Genomic DNA, 21,610 nt, shown 5'->3' with positions numbered 1-21,610 from the left:
TGTATTGTACATGTCTGGTAGATTATTGAGATTTAGGACCTTGGACAGAACATTCAACAGCCATGGGAATTTCTTTTCTTTTTTGTGTCTAGTAAAAGTAAAAATATTACTATTATAATCCAAATATAGGGAGTTTCAAAGGAACCTTGTACAATTTTATGGGAATCACAAGATTAGCCTTTTTTATCCATAAACTCCTTATATGACAGCCTTAAGGTCTAAAGTCTTGGTAGTTCACTTCATTTAATGTTAAAGCTTCACAGACCCTTCCTGGATGCCACAAATGCCCCACAAAAAAGAAGAATCATAGTACAAATTGGGAGGTCACCAACCAACTTCTAGGAGAGACATAATTGACTGCATTGATCTCGGTAGCTACACAATCAATGGAATTTAAAGAACCTAAAGGAACTTAGGAGGCTTTTCTACTGAGTTAGAGACACTTGTTAGAGGATGCCACTTCTAAAATGGAATCTCACATTACCTATGAGGATCCTAATAATGTAAGTAGAATTACATTTAGACCTAACAAAGACATTTAGAATTGTCAATTGGAAACACGGGTTTTTGTTTGAGTTTACATATAAGTAACAAACCTAATAATAAAGGTTATCTTTTAGCCTCCGAAGCACTAAATTGTTGGGGGCAAGACCAATGTGGCACCATGCTAGGTTGTGGCAACTGACTGCTGATGGGATACTACATAAGATAAAAAATTAAATCTAAGAAATGCAGGAAATGACTCAATGAAGTGGGTATCTCAAAGAAGCAAGCTTGAAAGTAACTTATAACATACTTATTATGGTTAGCAACCTAGTTTTCTTCTACTGTTTTCCATGACCAATGAGCACAAAATGACTAAAGCTAAGCAAGATAAGATGAATAATGGTTCTAAATAATTTGTTTATAGGTCCCCCGTTCATCTACTGAAATTTGCAGTCTAAAGATATCACCGACTCCTAATTTAACTTAATGCGGTAATATAGTACATAAGAATGAATCACTTATGCAAACCACCAAGAACAAAGTTTCAAGTTACGTGAACCACATACACAAACCACAAAGAACAAGTCTCAAATTATTAAACTTGGTGCAGGGAAGTAAAATTTAACAAATTTCATGATTTTATACACAAATATATATATTTGATCACCAACATAAAAGTCGATGGCATAACTTACAAAACCATAGAAACATTGTGCTAATGTGAAAAAAAAAAAAACAACATCCAATAAAGGAGGAGGAAAATCTAAATTATGGTATAAAACCTGTTTATTGATAGATGACTCAACATAGATTCTAATAAAAGCCAACTATATGTCTCAATCCATGCCCAAGTTGATTGAAAGAACATAAAACAAAGGGCAACATAGGTCTTAAGGAAATAAAATGTCTTCATATAAGAGTAGCACAAACAAGAATGTCATCTGCCTTTACAAGAGCCTGAACTATATACAATAATTCACTCGAAGAACCCATAGAATAGAGGTTATGACAGTGATCTTTATATTAATGCTATTAAAATGGTATAACCTTCCATAATGCATATTGGTAGCAACTCAAAAGAAGCTATATAGTCAACATAGAATTTTTATTTTCACTACAATTGAGTTATAGGTAAGTAACATAACCATAGTGCTCACTTGGATTTGAGATGGTCCTCATGAGTACAAAGAATGATCAAGTAGCTCCAAAAGGGAAAGGAAATAGAAATAGTTGCATAGCAAAACCTAGAAATCTGATGAAAATTATGACCATAAACGAATGTGTACGGTGTAAGATTTCCTGCCAATCCATCCTAGAACATACAAATTTGCTCCGACGAACACAGGACTATTTGCTAGGGATAACTCAGTTCCTTGCAAATCCTCAAACAGAATGTACAAATCATAAATCTGATAAGGAACCAAAAGAACTAAAGCAGATACCCCAAATATACTTCCAAATTCCAGACTACAACTGACCAGATAACAGAGTCCAGCAACGAACATGAAACCGTATCTCATGCATCGACCACCATACGTGATCGGGCATATTAGTTTTTAGAATTTAACACTGACAGGCAAAAGCACAAATGAAATACAAGTATATTTGACAGAACTTTAACAAAGGAAAACATGAGAATAGACCCATCCCAACTTCCAACTCACAAACTGCTAAATCAAGGACCTGCACGTATCCCATCAAGAGGCAGATCCGACCAACACCAACAAACCAAATCCAAGAAAGGTCCAGGAAGTCTAGTCTCTGAAGCCCTCAAACCCCCCAGGATCGCAAACCCTAATCCAAGAGCCAAATTCCAAATTCGCAGAAAAAGAACAAGAAGAGGGTACAAACCTGTAAGCCGATGGCGAGGATTCTCGAGGACCTCAAGGAGAAAGGGATCCACCTGGCTGAGGAGTTCCTCCCTCTCCTTCTGCTCAGGCGACGCCGCCGAGTAGAACGCCGGAGCGCCAACTGAGCAACTCGCTGCCGGAGACTCCATGAGGAGGGAAGGAGAGAAAGAGGGGCGAGGAAGAAGGGGAGAGGCGGGGAGGCCGAATTCGCTTTCGCTCGGCTCTTCTTTCCCCTCGCCTCGCTTTTGGGCTTGCGGCGAGAAATAAGGATTTGAATGGCGACGACTCTCCCCAATCTTTAATTGCTTTCTTTTCTTTTAAACTAACAAAAATAACTAAAAAAACGAGGTGACGAAATCCGAATCGGGAATGGTATTATTATTATTATTATTATTATTATTATTATTATTATTATTATTATTATTATTATTATTATTAGAAGTAGTAGTAGTAGAACTTTGCTCACTATTCTTACGTAATTTAACGTGATGGTCACTTGGATTTCCCGCCATTAGCCTCGTCGTGTAACTTTGCCACCGAGAGGAATTGTTAGAATATAGACAAAGTGGACCTTTACCATATTTTCTTATTGTGCTATTTTGCCGCCAAAACATTCACCGATTTTTGTTTGCCGAAAAAATATTAGCTCAGTGCCCAATTTGATAATTTGATTAACTTGTCGTATCAATATAAGAAACTAAATTTTTTGTTAAGAGCGTTTCTCATATTGCACCAAAAAATGACTTTTTTTTAACGAATTTTGAATTCCCAAAATATGCCCTCAATTTTATAAAATTATCATAGAGCTCCCCTTGAGTTATAAAACATGTATTGGGGGTCACTTGGGAGACATAAAAGTATTTGATTTGGATGATATGGATGGATTTGAGAAAGAAGTTAGATCTAGAAATGAAATAGAGATATCATTCGCATTCGTTCCATTTTTTCATTGAAGTTATCAAATTTGAATCAAACCAATTGATCGCATGGAGAAACCATGAATGAGATTTCAATAGTGTTAGGACTATTGGAGAGCCCTAATTGAGAGGGACATTTATGTAAAACTTACTTAAGCCGACCCCTATTAAAGAGGTGAAGATGCCAGCTAGGATTCGGAAGTTGTTTCTTATAGAAGAATTAGGAGTTGTAAAGGAATATGAGTCTTGAGTAGGAGTTGGTTAGAAGTAGGAGTCTTGAGTAGGAGTCCTATTAGGAGTTAGGGTTTAGAAGCCCTATAAATAGTCATGTATTCCTCCTCTTTTTATAAGTAATAGATGAATCTTTTCTGCAGTCTTTGAGCAGCAACTAACTTGGAGGGAGGAGCCCCTATAGAGTTCCAAGGAGGTCGATCCCCTAAAGAGATCAACCCCAAGTTTAGAATCTGCAAGGGTTCTAACACATGGTATCAAAGCAACTTTCTTGGCATCTTGCTGCCCTTTCATAGCCATCCATCAGCCCTCCACAGCCACTTAAAGCAATTCCCACAATTGCTTAAAAGATCGTCGCCAAATTCCGTCGTCATCTCCACCACCGCGGATCATCCTTCGATCTCCCCGTGAATTACAATAGGTTCTGGTTTCCTACCTTACTGTTGCTGCAATATAGTTATCCTTATTCTAAAATTCAAAAAAAAATTATTTCTATATTGCTGCATAAGTTTTTCGTCACAAAGTTTTCATCTCTATGATGAAAAATATATTGTAGAATTCCAGCCGCATAGCACTGTCTGTTTGATCTTGCTACTATATTTTTTCTATCTAAATTTTTATGACATCTTTGGTACTTCCTAATAACAGATTTTTCTTTAGTTTTGTCAAAAAAAAATTCTCAATATAAACCATTGATCTTTTACATCTAATCTGCTATACTTGAAATTCTGCACTGTAAAATTTCAACCGTATAGCACTACTTGTTTGATCTTGATACAATATTTTTTCTATCCAAATCTCTATGAAATTTTTATGATAGCTTTGACACTTCCTAATAGTGGATTTTCCTTTGGTTTCATTGAAAAATTCTCAATATAAACTATTGATCTTTTACGTCTAATATGCTATACTTGAAAATATGTACTGTAGAAAATTACAATCGCATATTGTTGCCTTAACCCATCTATTACAATCTCTTTTGAATCAAATTTCTTATACACTTCATAGATTATCTTGGCTTCCATCTAAGGTTGATCTATTGAGGAATTCATCTCTATAAATGATTTTGTGTTGCAACAAATTTTCATCGTAAGCCGCTAAAATTTTTCGACGAGAATTCTGCTATCGCAACTTGTACCAATTTTCTTGCTATTACTGTCGAAATTTTCTTGATTAAATTGGATATCCTTGCTATCATATAAACTGAGATATTTCTGTCAATTCTTTCCATAAATCTCTTAAGTTTTTGGTGGAACTTTCATCGAGAAACCGTTGTTTCTTCGACGATAATTCTGCTCTTACAAGACAACTCATTTCTGCAGCAAACTTCCCCTGATTTCTATCAAACCTTTGCTGCCATCTATCATAAATCTAAATTTTCATCCATAGCCTTAAAACTCCACCAAACGACACCCTAAAACTGTACCCAAAATAGCAACAAAATAAGCCTAAACCGTCGCCTAAATCCACCAATCCACCAACCCTTTCGACCATCACTTCTCTCAACCTATACATGCCTTTAACCCGATAACAAAAGAAATATCTTAACATTACAGATTTGGAGGCATATACTATAGTATCTAAGGAGGCAATCAATGCTAAATTCGAAGCCTTGGAGGTGCGAATGAAGGATAAGATTCGGACTCTCTTTACCGAACTCGGTTTGAGCCGACCACTAAGCCCGAAGAAATCACATCAAGGAGAGAGCTCTAAACAATCACACTAAGCCCAAAGAGATGACTTCCAAGGGAGGGGAGGCTCTATGGCCAACCCCAACTATCCACACATGAGAGTGGACTTCCCTAGATGAGAAGAAGAAGACCCGATTGGTTGGATCTCGCGCGCGGAGCGATATTTTTGGTACCACAAAACCGCGGACGCATATATGGTGAAAATTACAGCTATACATCTTGAAGGGGATGCCATATAGTAGTTTGATTGGTTTGAACACACTCATGGAGTCCTCTCATGGTAATAATTTAAAGAAGGACTGCTGATCCACTTCAGGCTAACCGATTATGAGAACATTGACGGGCAACTAGCAAAGATCCGACAAACCTCCACCATTCAGGAGTATCAAACCAAGTTTGAAAGGTTATCTAATCAAACTCATGATTGGTCTAAAAAACAGCTATTGGGGACCTTCATTAAGGGATTGAAACTAGAAATCCGGGGAGAAGTTAAAGTGCGACAACCGTACACGCTTATGGCAGCCATCTCTTTCGCATGACATCAAGAGGAGCGATTGAACCATAAAGCTCGAAGGACTAGGGTCACTCCTCAACCAGCAATATTGAAGCCCTCAACCCCCCCTACTATCAATCGAGTCCCTACACCAAAGAGGTTGACAAGAGAAGAGCTTCGGGAGCGATATGCGAAGGGGTTATGTTGGCATTGCGATGAGCCGTGGAGCCGTGAGCATCGCTGTAGTAAAGGGAGAGTTCTTATGATTGAACGAGTAGAAGAAGAGGTCATTGAACATCCAGAAGAGAGCCTTGAACATGAAGAAGAAGATATAGAAGAAGAGCCACAACCAATCGAAGTTACGGTACATACACTAGCCGGCTACTCAAACCCGCAAACGATGAAAGTTGGAGGCCTTCTTAAACAACAACCGATCACTGTTCTCATCGACACGGGCAATACTAATAACTTCCGAAATAGTAAGGTTGCTGTTCGGATGACCTTACTTATCAAGAATTGCAACAGATTTGACATTAAGGTTGCCGACGGATGGATTTTGAAGTATGATCGTAGGCACCCGCGAGTGAAACTATTACTGCAGGACCAAGAGATAATTGCATATTTCTTCCTCCTCCCACTTGATGATCATGAGGCCATGCTCAGAATTAAATGGTTAACGACATTAGGTAATATTTCTTAGAATTTTATGAAACTAATTATGAAATTTTACGGTAAGGAGAAACAGGTGATACTGCACGAGAAACATGGGGGCGACGTAACGACGATTTGCACACAACAAATGGAGAAGGTTTTGCATAAAGCATGCAACGACTTTTTAGTACAACTTAAGCAGCAAACTAAGGGAGAGGCAACAGAATTTGAAGATCTAAATCTACTTTCTTTGCTTACTGAATTTTTAAATATATTTGACAAACCGCGTAACCTACCTCTTACCTGTCGGCATGATCATTGTATAACGATTATTCGAGGCAAATCTCTAGCAAATACTTAGCCATATCAATATCCACATCTCTAGAAGGATGAAATAGAAAGGATTATAAAAGAGATGCTCAAATAGAGTTATTCGGCCAATTTACAGCCCCTACTCTTCACCGGTGCTCCTCGTACGAAAGAAGGATGAAACATGGAGATTGTGTGTTGATTACCAAGCTCTCAATGGCATAATCACCAAGGACAAATACCCTATTTCAATAATAGATGAATTGCTAGACGAAAGGGAGCAAAAATCTTCACAAAGATGGACTTTTGATTCGGGTATCATCAAATACGAGTGTGCAAAGAAGACATACCGAAAACCACCTTTTGAACACATAACAACCACTACGAATTTTTGCTTTCTTCAACAGAAGATGAAATATCTTGGGCATATCATATCAGAGGAAGGTGTGGCAATGGACCCCTTCAAAATTGGAGCAATGCAAAACTGGTCGACCTTGAGGAACATAAAATTGCTACATAGCTTTTTGGGTTTAATAGGCTACTACCGTAAGTTCGTGAAAAACTATGGAAAGATCAGTGCACCACTTATTTCCTTATTGAAAAAAGATGTCTTCCAATGGTCGGACAAAGCCTCCGCTGCCTTTGACAAACTTAAGACAGTCATGATGACGACGCTGGTGCTAGCACTACCAGATTTCAGCCGACCCTTCATTATTGAGGCCGACGCATCTGGAGTCAGAATTGGAGTCGGTCTCATACAAGATGGTCGACCACTCGCATACACTAGCAAGGCATTGTCTCCCTTGCATCAAAATATGTCAACATATGACAAGGAGATGCTCGCCATTGTACACGTAGCAACGAGGTGGAGATCCTACTTGATCAATCGACGATTTTAAATTAAAACCGACCATAAAAGCCTCAAGTACTTTTTGGAGCAAAAGATATCATCCCCTGAGCAACAAAAATGAGTAACAAAACTTCTTGGATTTGATTATGAAATAACTTACAAAAAGGGGAAAGAGAACGTTGTTACAGATGCGCTTTCGTAGCTACCTGAGCAAGCTGAATTTTTGACTGTTTCACTTTCGACCAGCGATTTCCTTAAGGATATTAAGATGGAATGACAGGAAGATTCGGAGACCAGTAAGATTATAAAAAAATTAGAGGAAGCACTAAGCTCCGTGGCTCATTACAATCGGGACTCAAAAGAATTATGCTATAAGGGACGCATTGTGCTTGTGACAAATTCTACTTGCATATTCAAGAGCAGATTTTGGACAAAGTTATTCCATATGTAGGGTACTAAATTGAAAAGGAGTATGACATATCACCCACAAACCAACAGCCAGACGGAAGTTGTAAATAGGTGTTTGGAGACAGCCCAAAGCCACCCACCAAATATGACTACCCAAAGAGAACTCTAGACCCAACCAAATGCCATTATTGATCGACGGATCATGACTCGACGACGACGACCCACTAATGAAGTGTTAATACAGTGGGCGAACCTACCAATAGAAGATGCCACTTGGGAGAACTATGACGACTTGAATATTAAATTCCCAGAATTCATGAATCATCAGTCTCGAGGACAAGGCTGATTTGAAGAGAGCAGGTCTGTTAGGACTCTAGCTTGAAGAGTCCTAATTGAGAGGGACATTCATGTAAAACTTACCTAAGTCGACCCCTATTAAAGAGGTGAAGAAGCCGGCTAGAGTTCGGAGGTTGTTTCTTAGAGAAGAATTAGGAGTTGTAAAGGAATATGAGTCTTGAGTAGGAGTCCTATTAGGAGTTAGGGTTTAGAAGCCCTATAAATAGTCATGTATTCCTCATCTTTTCATAAGCAATAGATGAATTTTTTTTACAGCCTTTGAGCAGCAACTTGGAGGGAGAAACCCTTATAGAGTTCCAACGAGGCCGATCCCCTAAAGAGATCAACCCCAAGTTTAGAATCTACAAGGGTTCTAATAAATGGGTATCATTCACTAATCAAATCGTTTGTCCTTCGGATCTCTTAAAAAATATTTATTTTATGAAAATCACAATGACATTTATAGCTTATTTGATAGTTTGAACGGAGATCCTTCGATCGTTCATTTAAGTTTTCTATTTTATTTTTATATCAATTTATATTTTTAATATATATTTTAAATTATTTTATAATATTTTAGATTTTTAATATATATATATATATATAATTTTATTTTATTTAATATATTTAAAAAAAATAAATTAAACATACAGGCTGAGTAGTTGGTTGACCCATCGATTCAACCAACTAATGACAGACATCGTGATGATACTGAGGCTGGATCGGATCACTTATTGACTTAGCTTAATAGCTGTGATTTTAATATTTTTTTTAAAAGAATGAAATGAAGAACCTATTGTGAAGCACCGGACGGCTAGCCGGCTAGAGATCTGTAAAAATCCCATCCCAAAAATCTTCAGAAAATATGTACAAGATTTGTAAAGAATGTCCAAGTTTACACCAATTTTTGACAAACCAAACCTAATTAAGTCATACTAAGAGATAAAAAAGGACTCTTTGAGTAAACGAGTCCAAATTGTAGGGACCCTTAACTGGGAAGGAGGCTGGGAAATGCAAATTGGTTAGCTCTCCATGGGAGAATGGATGGGTAAATGCTTTTATACACAAGATTAGGACCTACCACAACAATTGAAAATTTTGGTTCAATTGGATTTAATTTTCTCTCTTCGTTATACTTGACCCGTTCATGTGGATTGTCCAAAACGGAACGGGGTCCATTTGTTAATTCTGATTTTTTAACACATAATTAAATCAAATCGATTAAGAGTTTGATTTTTAGTTTGATCACTCGATTGGATCTATAATTAAAATACTTTTAGATTCAAGTGACTTTCCACAGCTTTTTTTTGGCTTGTAGATCGAAGTAAGAGAACTCCAACCCATCAATCAGTTCACGCACTAGCAGGTGCATCAAGCATTCTTAACCATGGTTAGGCTACTCATATTGGTACCAAATATCTACAAATAGGGATCAAGAATATGAACATATCTCCCAAGACTTTTTCTATTCTGATCAAGCTTCAACTGGTCCATCTCTATCTCTATAGAACAAAGAATAAACGGAAGAAGCAAGCGTGTCATCTTTCCAACATCCACTTGCGTCGTCCAAAGAGTCAACAGTAACCTTTATATGTTTAGATATCACCTTTCTCTTTCTTAGGCTCAAAGATAGCCCTCTCTCTTTTCTGAATGCAACGGTTTTCATCATGTCGGTCGTAATGAAAACCGCAGTTACTAAATTTCCTCGGACAATAGGAATTAGCCTCTATCGGTGAGCTTAAAAAGATTGATTTCTATTAGGTTTTGAACATAATGATTGTGCTTAAATAGTTGAAATATATACATAAAAGAGTTTCTTGATCTTTCATTTGGGAGACATTCGAGAATGAGCCAAGGCATGAAATCCAGCAAACCTTTGTCCAGCATTCCCCGTAGAATTTGAGTGGCTGTTGCATCCAACAAGCAAATTGATTGCTTTGACTTTAAATTGACTTTTGCTGGAATCAACCATCAAGTATCAAGTCTATATATATAGACTTGTTTACTTTGGGAATAAAATTATTTGAAAAATTAAAAGATTTTTTTTTGAGAAATATAATTTTTAGATACAATTCACAAAATTATATTCCCAAAGTAATTTTGAAAAATTACTTTGGGAATATAATTTTGAGAAAAATTATTTGCTTGTGGGATTTTTTTTTTTCCTTATGGTTATTCTTATAGGTTTCAATAGTAAAACAATCCTCATACAATTCACAAAAATAATTTAGTTATTTTATCTAATATTAAGAGCATGGAATGCCGAAAATATCAAAGTAATAACAATAACAAGAACAACTTTTGTGATATTGTAATTATAATTGTGATATGTGATATTGGAAACATAAAATGTATGATATGTGATATTGTAATTACAATTGTGATATGTGATATTCTAAACATAAAATATGTGATATGCTATATGTAATGTGAAAAAATATTAGATTGGTTTTTACGATATGTATATTTTGATGTCATCTTAAAAGGATTTTTGTGTGATCTGAGTACCGTCTTTAGATCCAAAACTGTTGTCAATCTACATGGAGAACTAGACTTTCCTTCTCATTTTTTTCTATCTTTTTATAAGACCACTTAGATTGATGGTTTAAGGAGGTTGAGAGAGAAACTATAATCTCTCAATTGCGTCCTCTATAAGATGCATCATTTAGTTCCTAGAGGTCCTATTTATTTATAGGCGAGAATAGAGGGTATAAGATAAATTATTAAGAAAGTTTCTCCGATATCTCTTAAGTAATCCTATTATAATATGGATTTCTTTTCTATTAGTCATATCTATCATCAAAATCTAATTAGTTCTATTATATATCTTATCCAATTATAAAGGATCACAAAATCTAACATTCTCCTACCATTAATTAATAAGATATAAAAAATATTTAAAATAAAAATAAATAAAATAAAATTTATTTAAAAATAATTTTACCTAATTGGGTTCCAAAAAAAAAAATTTGAAAAGCATTTTATACATGGTCATAAATTTTAATAATAAGTCAATAAGCCCAATAAACACAATAATACTATATTTAGTCTAACTATCAATATGAGTCATAGTGCTTGTTTGTCATCAATTTCATACTTTCTTCTATATACCATATACATTGTTAGTCTTTCCTTATATAGTCCATAATGACTTATGTAATTTATCTTATCAAGACAATCATATTATTGCATTCAACCATAATATGCATAAACATCAATATAAATAGGATATCAAAAATAAATATATTTAATTATATAAAAAAATATCAATAATAATATCCACCTAAACATGCATCTCTATATCTTTTATGACTTGCTCACAAGTCTCATTCTAAGAACATGTTCTTTAAATATTTTATACTGTAAAGATTTGGTAAATGATCATAATGGTGCTCAGGTTCTCAATTTACACTTATTATTTCTAGGCTCTTTCTTTAACCACCAAGTAATTTATCTTAATGTACTTGGAATCACTAGAATACTTGTCATTTCTTAGAGAAGAAAACTATTACGGTATTATCACAAAATATCTTCAGTAGATTAGTAATTGAGTCAACCACACTAAGTCTTCAGATGAAATTTCGTAGTCATAAAGCTTAATTTGTAGCCTCAAAGCATGTCACAAATTTAGCTTTCATTGTTATTGATACAATAAATGATTACTTTACACTTTTCTAAGAAATAACCCTATCAACTTATTAGGACCGAAATCGATACTAAGAGAAGGGGGGGGGGGGGGGGGGGGGGGGGTGAATTAGTGCTTTTGAAAAATCACATCGGTTTGAAAAATTATATTCAACGAAAACCGATAATGAAAGTAAGCTTGACTTAACGTAAGTATAAAGTGAAGTGAGCAATAAAATCAGTAAACAATAAAGGTAAATAGCAAAGGAAAAGAGCATATCGGATTTATAATGGTTCGGTTGTTGTGACCTACGTCCACTCTCGATTCATCTTCACTCGAGACCACCGGCTTCCACTACCGATCTTCTTTCCAATAGGTGAAGATCGACTACCCTTATAACTCTTTCTCCTTTTCACAGGATTAGGAAATAACCTTTATATCTCTCTCTTTTATACTTAGACCTCCTTTTAGAAAAACTTTCTAAATACTAGGAAGAAGTGACTCTACACTTCAAGATAGATTATAATTCTTTTTCACAAGGATTCTTTCCCACTTTCTACTTTCTTTCTCGTTGCCTCAAGTAGGAAAGAGTAGGGTATTTATAGACCTCAAATGACTTCAAAAATAGAGCTAAAAAATATCACATCCTCGGTTTCAGGGGTACTGGAGGTACCACCACTTGCCAGTCTGACACTAGATGATACCACTGCCCAATTTGGTGGTATCACTGCTTGACACACTGACACTAGGTGGTACCACCACCTAGTCTGGTGGTACCATCGCTTGACAATCTCGTAGACTGAGCTTTTGACTTTTCTAACTTATAGGCGGTTCCACCATTAGTTTGGCGATCCCACTACCTGACCTAACTTTTGGGTCACTAGATGGGCGTTTCTCTTGGCCCAAAATAGTCCAAATTTAGGCCCAATTAATTCCTAATTGAGTTAGCATGATTACACCAAAAATTAACTTAATTAGCCCTCTAAACTACTTCGATCTAGACAAATGATTAGAAGCATGAATCCTATGTTATCCAACATGTCATTGGTTCATCCGACGCTTCGTTCGATCTTTCGGCGCATCGTCCTCTCTTTCGGCATATTGTTCAATCGATATGTTGACCTTCTGCAACATTCAGTCTCTTTGACGTAATGTCTGATCCTTTAGCTCAATGCACGAACTCATGACACGAAGTCCTTCTACCGGCACATCGACTAATTCTTCGGCCCGATATCTAATCCTTTGACATGTTCACTCTGGCCCAACATCCAATTCTTTCTACTTTAATTGATTTACCTTATCTAATCGAAGATAGTCCTGCATCACTCAAACACATATTAAATCATAACTTCGTTAATTGATTTTATCATTAAAATATGAGATTCAACAATCTCTCCCTTTTTTATGATAACAATCAATTGATGATGGAGTTTAAACTAAACTCTCCCGTCGATATTCCATATTGAAAGAAACTTTGAATTCAGAAAATCATAAGAATTTCATGTATAATTTCAAATTATCAAGGTACATCATAACATGCATGATTTAAATCATCATTACTTCTCCCCCTTTGTCATAAAAAAAAGGGAGAAAAGTGCAACTAGCAAGCTAGTAATTTAGCAAGTTTTACATCATTTTAGAACATGCAAGCTAGCAAGTTCTTAAGATGAGAAAGTTAGCAAAATTTTTGCTTCTTAAGATATACAAGTTTAGTAATTTTTGCTTCCTTTTGTAATATGTGCTTGTAATTTCGCTTCCTTTTGCAATGTGCAAGCTAGTAAGACTTTTTCTCCCCCTTTGTCATTGTAAAAAAGAATGGAAGAATATAATTGTACAAGTTTTTTCTTTTACATCAATGCTCTAATCATGAAAGATAAAGTCATGAATACCGAAAGATATAATTCATTTTGATAAATCTCTTCTTTAGTAAAAAGAAATAATAGTACGAGGATATATAAAAAGAGATATTGATTCATAAAAAAATTCAAGTTATAATTCTAAGAAATCAAGAGAAAAATTATGATTCATTTGGATAAATATTCTCTTTAGTAAATAACAAATAGAGCCATAAGAGATCAAATAACATATCACAAAAAAAATCTTAAGTATCAATATCAAGAAATCAAGATCATGATCTAAAAAATGTATAAGAAGAATTTATGCACATGCCTAAGTTTAACATTTAAGCTAACACTTTTTGCTTTTCTTTTGCAATATGCAAGCTAACAATTTTTCTCTCTCTCTTTTGTTATAAAAAAAAAGAAAGAATACAATGATACAATTTTTTCTTTTACATCAACGTTCAAATCATAACATAAAATATACAAACATAAATACAAATGAATCATATGAAAATCATGACATGAAAGATATTAATATTAAAGATCATGAAAGATCAAGTCATGAATACCAAAAGACATGATTTATTTTGGCAAAACTCCTCTTAAATAAAAAGAAATCTTAGGAGATCAAAGATCTTGATTCATAAAAAAAATCTCAAGTATCAAGTTCATGATTTAGATAAACCTTATTCAAATTTAATTTTTTAAATTATCAAAATTACTTTCTTAGTTCAAGAGATTCATAAAATAGATTCATCATTGAGAATCACTTGTTGAAAAATTGAAAAGCTTTAGAGATATTTTTTTTTAAAAAAAATGCATTCTTCTTTTTTTTGTTTCAATTTAAGCGATTGATTTCATATAAGCATGCCTTTATTTTTTATGCTAAATAAAAATATACATCATCGTTTAAAACTAAAAAAGTAAATTTTATCATGACAAAGATCAATAGTATAACACATTAAAAAATAAAACATCTTCAATCAAAAGATTTGTTAATAATTATAATGATCTTTTCTTTATTATTTTGGCTAGTGAGCTTTGAAAAGTGTGTTAGATCTCCGATCATGGGCCTTGAGTATCCATTATCAAAATATCATTTTTGCTCATAGCTGTCAATTTTAGAGATGTCTACAAGAAGGATGGGTTTGCTATAGGTACCCATTTGACTTTAGGTCCCTCAATATACCTATCTTAATTTTTGGCATTTAGTCATTTGGTTCCTTTAGAAATCCAAACTAATTTATGTGAGTCATACTTTTTAAATGAATATTTATAAGCAAAATGATCACATCTATTATAAAAATTACACTTAACCTTAGAGGTAACATGCAATGTGGGTTCTTTAACAAAAGTAGTTGGCTTTTGTTGAGTGTAGTTACTCATAAAGTCGATTCCTTCATTTCTATAAACATGACCTTTATTGGCAAGAATCATATTTAAAGATTTGTTATTAATTTTAAAATTTTCTAATATTTCTTGTAGTAAAATATTTTCCTTCTTAAGTGAGTCTAACTTTTTACACTTAATTCAAGGAGTTAACATGTAATTATTATGCTTATTTTTAACTTTTTTAAAATTACTAGAGAGAGAGGCATGATCTTTTTTTAGTATTTTATATTTTTTACCAACTAATTTAAATTCATCAAATAAATTATTGAAAGCATCAAGTAATTCATTGTAAAGTAAAGGAGTTTCGTTTGAGTCACTTACTTCATCGTTGAGAGCTATTAAGGCATAGTTCGCCACCTCACATTTATTGGTTTGCTCATCATCTTCGAATGTACTCGATTTGTCCAAAGTTACTTTAAGTGCTTTATTATTCTTTGGCAGCTTCTTCTTTTAAAGTTCGTTTTTGTTCTTAGTTTCATGTTTTCTGAATTTTTTAAATTTTCTTGTCAAAAGTTCTCTGTCATCATCACTTAATCTTTCGTTTAAATGATCTTCTTTTGTTTTAAGTGCCAAATCCTTCCTGTTCGTTAGAAGATTGTTCTCATGTTCTATTAGTCATAGGTGTTAGGAATGAGTCGACACTAAGAGGGGGTGGAGGGTGAATTAGTGCAGCAGATAAAATTACATCGGTTCAAAATCTCATTGCGATTAACCTATTTCAGAAGATGTTAACTTAAAAGCATACAAAAAGTAGATGTAAAACAAGTAAGGTAGTTTGTAGTTAAGGTAAATAACAAAATAGAAATGCAAACCAAATTATAGTGGTTCGGTCGTCGTGACCTATATCCACTCCACCGATTCCTCTTCCGTCGAGGCCACCAGCATCCACTAATGATCTTCCTTCAATGGACGAAGATTAACCACCCTTATAACTTGATTATCCTTTTGACAGGTTTATGAGAGAACCTTTACAACCTCCTTCACTCCTCTCTTAAACAAGACTAACACTTATGTTTTGAGAGGAGTTCACACACAATTACAATAGCGTTTTCTTTTCTTTTTCGCTCTTAGTTGTGTATATGTTAACCAGGGAAGAGAGGGATATTTATAGGCTTCAAGTGGATTCAAACTTGGAGCTTAAAAGTGTCTCATCCCGGGTTTCCCGAGTCCTGGCAGTACTGTTAGGAATGAGTCGACACTAAGAGGGGGGGTGAATTAGTGCAGTGGTAAAAAAGCATTGGTTCTTTAAACTTTCATTCAATTAAAACCGATCTCGGAAAGATATTAGCTTGAAACAAATTCGTAAAAGTGTGTCGCTAAAGTAATAAGGAAGTATGACAGTTTGTAGTTAAAGTAAAGAGCAAAATAGAAATGCAAACCGAGTTTATAGTGGTTCGATCATCGTGACCTATATCCACTCTCGATTCCTGCTTCGTTGAGGCCACCGACATCCACTATTAGTCTTCTTTCAATAGGTGAAGACCAACCACCTCTTTACAACTCTATTATCCTTTTGTAGGCTTAGGAGAGAACCTTTACACCCCCACTCACTCCTCCCTAAACAGAATTCTAAATAATTAGAATTTGAGAGGAGTTCACACAAGATTATTGCAGCGTTTTCTTTCTTTTTTCAATCTTAATTCTTGTGTATATTAACTAGGGATGATATGAGTATTTATAGGCCTCAAGTTAATTCAAACTTAGAGCCTAAAAATATCTCATCCCCAATTTTCGGGGTCTTAGTGGTATCACCGCCTACAACACTGATACTGAGCGGTACCACCACCTGACACCCTGCTATTGGGCGATACCACCACCTAGACTAGTAGTACTACCACCTAACACAATCTCTGCCATGACGGTGTCACCTGTCGGGTCACTATTTGGGCCTTCCACTTGGCTCAACATAGCCCAAACATGGGCCCAACTAGCCCCGAATTGAGTTGGCTTAATTACATTCTAAATCGACTCAATTAGACTCTAAATTAACTCGATCTAAACATAATTGATTACAAGCAAATCTTTGATGTCCGGCATGTCATTGGTTCATCCTGTGCTTCGTTCGATCCTTCGATGCATCATCCTCTCCTTCGGTGTATTGCCCAATTGGCTTGTTGTCTTCTCGCAACATCCGATCTTCTAGGCGCAATGTCTGATCTTCTTGGCCCGATATCCGAATTCACGGCCCGAAGCCTTTTACCGATATGTCGACCATTCCTCTAGCCCGACATCTAATCTTCTAACATGTTTGCTTCGACCCAATATCTGATTCCTCCTGCTTTAATTAATTTACCTTTTCTGATCGACGTTAGCCCTACGTTACTCAAAACACTCATTAGATCATAAACACATCAATTGATTTCATCATCAAAATCTAATATTCAACAATCTCTCCCTTTTTGATGATGAAAACCAATTGATGACAGAGTTTAAACAAATTCCCTCTATCAATATGCCATATTGATAGAACCTTGAATTCAAGTCAAAGCAAATTTAATCAAGAAATCATTATGAGTCCAAGCAATCTTTGCTTCTCTTTTGAGATGAGCAAACTATCATGTTTTTGCATCTTCTGTAATTGTACAAGCTAGAAAATCTCTCTTTTGATATGTGCACACTAACAATTTTTTGCTTCTTCTTGAAGTATGCAAGCTAGCAAACTTTATCCCCCCCTTTGTCATTGTCAAAGAGAAGGAAAGAATATAATTTTGTATTTCTTTGTTCCTTTACAATAATTTTAAGCATGACAAAGATAGAGAATCATTTTAGAGTATCATTTCAGAAAATGATAATTATTGACTTTCACATCATTTCATCAAAAAATCATAGTATTGCATGCATCATTTCAAATCATAAAATTTTCAAATCATGAGTATTTCATACATAATTTTATATCATCGCATGAAGATTATCAAGAAAAATTAATTGGGTAATGAGATAAATATTTCATGAATACAAGGAATTGTATATAAAAATCATATCATGAAAGATAAAATATCAAAGATCATGAAGGATTAAGTCATGAATACTAAATGACATGATTTATCTTGACAAATCTTCCTTTTAGTAAATAACAAAATGAAACATGGGAGTTCAAAAACAATATCTTGATTCATAAAAAAATTTTAAATATCAATATCGAGAATTCAAGATCATGATATAGATAAAGACATTTCTATAACAAAAATGTGTCATTAGAGAACACATAAATGATCTCAATTCATGTATAATATCTCTCAATTTATTATGAATTATAAAAATTATAATTCCAAAAAAATCATGATTCATTAGGATAGTAGATAGCAAAAAGAAATATCGAGGATAAAAGATCTTGATTTATATAGGGTAAATCTAAAGTTATAAATCTCGAAAAATTAAGATATAGCTCATTCAAATTCAAATCGTCAAATCAAAATCATTTTCAAGAGATTCACAAAAGCATAATATACATGGATTCATTAATCTTTTATCAAAAAATCAATAAGATAGAGATGGATTTCATACAAGTATGCCTTTGTCATTTATGCCCACTCAAAACATGCATTATGTTTAAAACCGAAAAGCAATTATTATTATGGCAAAGATCGATAAGGCATAAATTATAAGAATCATCATGCATAATTTTGAAAGATAAACTCATTAAGCATGATATTAAACCTCTTAGCATTTTCATTAAAACATCAAGCATGGTTTCATAAGACATTTTCAATCAAAATCGAAAAGCAATACGGAAATCAACATGATACGTATATTGCTTCTTAAACATAAGATTAAACTTACTAGGTGTACAAGCATCATTTTGTTGTATTTTCATAAAGTATGCAATTGTCATGATCATTTTTTTTTTCAAAATAGGTAGAAAAAGAAGCATGATCCTTTTAATATTTTCATTATATCATTAAACATGTAATTTTTTAAAAAAATTATATAATTTTTCTAAATTAAATTAAAAATAACTCATGAAAAACATAAAGTAATTTCAAACTCAACTAAGGGGATTTTGATTATCTCGTCATCGAAAGCCGTTAAGGCGTAGTTTGCCATATCGCCTTTGTTGGTTTGTTCTTCATCTTCAGATGAACTCGTTTTATCCCAAGTCACTGTGAATGCTTTCTTCTTTTTTGACAACTTTTTTTAGTTCATTTTTATTTTTTAATTCTTATTTAATGAACTTTTTAAGCTTCATAGTTTAGAGTTCAAAGTCCTAATCACTTGAACTTTCGCTCGAGTGGTTTTCATATGTTCTAAGTGCCAAAACTTTCCTGTTCTTTAGAAGGTTGTTCTCAAGTTGTTCATTTGCATTGCACGTCATTTTATAGGTCATCAAAGACCCTATAAGTTCTTCAATCGGAAAATGGTTCAAATCTTTTGATTCTTGTATTGTTATTAATTTTGAATCCCAAATTTTAGAAAGTGATCGTAAAACTTTATTAACAAGTTCAAAATTCAAAAAATATTTGCCAAGTGCTTTTAAACCATTGACGACATCCGTAAAACGGGTGTACATGTCAATAATGGTTTCGCTTGGCTTCATTCAAAATAGTTCAAAATCATGCATTAAAAGATTGACTTTAGAATCTTTTACTCTACTCGTACTTTCTATGTGATTTCGAGAGTGTGTCATATATCGAAAGTTGTTTTACAAGTAGAAACCCGATTAAACTCAATTTTATCCAAAATGCAAAATAGAGCGTTCATAGCTCTAGTATTTAAGGAAAAAGTTTTCTTCTCCAAATCATTCAATTCTTTTATTGGAGTAGAAGACATTTAAAAATTATTTTTAATAATATTCCATAAATCAAGATTCAAGGAAAGCAAGAAAACTCTCATTCGAGTTTTCCAATATGTGTAGTGAATATGGGAGGACGAATGAGAGAGTGACCCTCTTGAAAGCCAAAAAGAGCCATTTCTCTTTAGGTGTTAAACCAAATGAGAAAAATATGGCTCTGATACCAACTATTAGGAATGAGTCAGCACTAAGAGGGGGGGGAATTAATGCAGCAGTAACAACGCGTCAGTTGTTTAAACTTTCGTTCAATTAAAACTGATCTTAAAAAGATATTAACTTGAAACACGTTCGTAAAAGTGTGCAGCTAAAGTAATGAGGAAGTATGTAGTTTGCAGCTAAAGTAAAGATCAAAATAGAAATGCAAACCGAGTTTATAATGGTTTGGTCATTATGACCTACATCCACTCCTAATTTCTCCTCCGTTGAGGCCACCGACATCTATTATCGGTCTTCCTTCAATAGACAAAGACCAACCATCTCTTTACAACTCTATTCTCCTTTTGTAGGCTTATGAGAGAACCTTTACACCCCCACTCACTCCTCCCTAAATAGAATTCTGAACACTTAGTGTTTGAGAGGAGTTCACACAAGATTACAGTAGTGTTTTCTTTCTTTTTCACTCTAAATTCTTATGTATATTAACCAGAGATGAGAGGGGTATTTATAGGCCTCAAGTTGATTCAAACTTGGAGTCTAAAATATCTCATCCCTAGTTTTCGGGGTCCTGATGGTACCATCACCTGCAGCACTAACATTGGGCGGTACCATTGTCCAGTCTAGCGGTACCACCACTTGACACTTTGCCATTGGGTGATACCACCGCCCAGAATAGCGGTACCACTGCTTGACAATCTCTCGAGATTGTGTCTAGGTGGTACCACCACCCAGACTAGTGGTACCATTGCCTAACACGGTCTTGGAGACTATGCCATGATGGTGCCACCTATTGGGTCACTGTTTGGGCCTTTTACTTGACCCAACATAGCCCAAAGATGGGCCCAATTGGCCCCTAATTGAGTTGGCTTAATTATATTCTAAATCGATTCAATTAGACTCTAAATTAACTCGATCTAGACATAATTGATTACAAGTGAATCCTTATTGTCTGGCATATCATTGGTTCATTTGGTGCTTCATCCGATCCTTCAGTGCATCATCTTCTCCTTTGATGTATTGCCCAATTGGCATATTATCTTCTTGAAACATCTGATCTTCTTGGCCCGATGCCCGAATTCATGACCCGATGCCCGAATTCATGGCCCGAAGCCTTCTATAGATACATCGGTCGTTCCTCCGGCTCGATGTCCAATCTTCTAACATGTTTGCTTCGGCCCAACATCTGATTTCTCTTGCTTTAATCAATTTACCTTTTCTGATCAAAGTTAGCCATACGTTACTCAAAATACTTATTAGATCATAAACACATCAATTGATTTCATTATCAAAATTTGAGATTCAATAGGTACCACCGCTTGTGTTAGGCGGTACCATCGCCTACAGCATTGACACTGGGCGGTACCACCGCCTCGTCTGGCGGTATCACCGCCCAGACTAGCGGTACCACTACCTGACATTGACACTAGGCAGTACCACTGCTTGACATAGTCTCAGAGATTGTGCCATGACGGTGGCACATGTTGGGTCATTGTTTGGGCCTTTTCACTTGGCCCAACATAGTCCATACATGGGTCCAATTGGCCCTTAATTAGGTTGGCCCAATTCCAATCCCAATTATGTGCTA

At 34.8% G+C, this 21,610-nt stretch overlaps 1 protein-coding gene across 1 annotated transcript in view; it reads right to left on the bottom strand.

Annotated features, from left to right (window-relative positions):
• Positions 1-2,623, bottom strand: part of LOC135644724 (uncharacterized) — a 7,138-nt gene extending 4,515 nt beyond the window's left edge. The window contains exon 1 of the mRNA XM_065162589.1: positions 2,338-2,623. Coding sequence (XP_065018661.1) covers positions 2,338-2,485 — 148 coding nt within the window. The 5' untranslated portion in view covers positions 2,486-2,623. The remainder of the gene's footprint in view (positions 1-2,337) is intronic.
• Between the last annotated feature and the right edge of the window lie 18,987 nt (positions 2,624-21,610).

This window comes from Musa acuminata, chromosome BXJ3-8 (genome assembly GCF_036884655.1).
Source record: "Musa acuminata AAA Group cultivar baxijiao chromosome BXJ3-8, Cavendish_Baxijiao_AAA, whole genome shotgun sequence".
NCBI lineage: Eukaryota > Viridiplantae > Streptophyta > Magnoliopsida > Zingiberales > Musaceae > Musa > Musa acuminata.
This window is presented reverse-complemented; position numbering and strand designations above follow the sequence as displayed.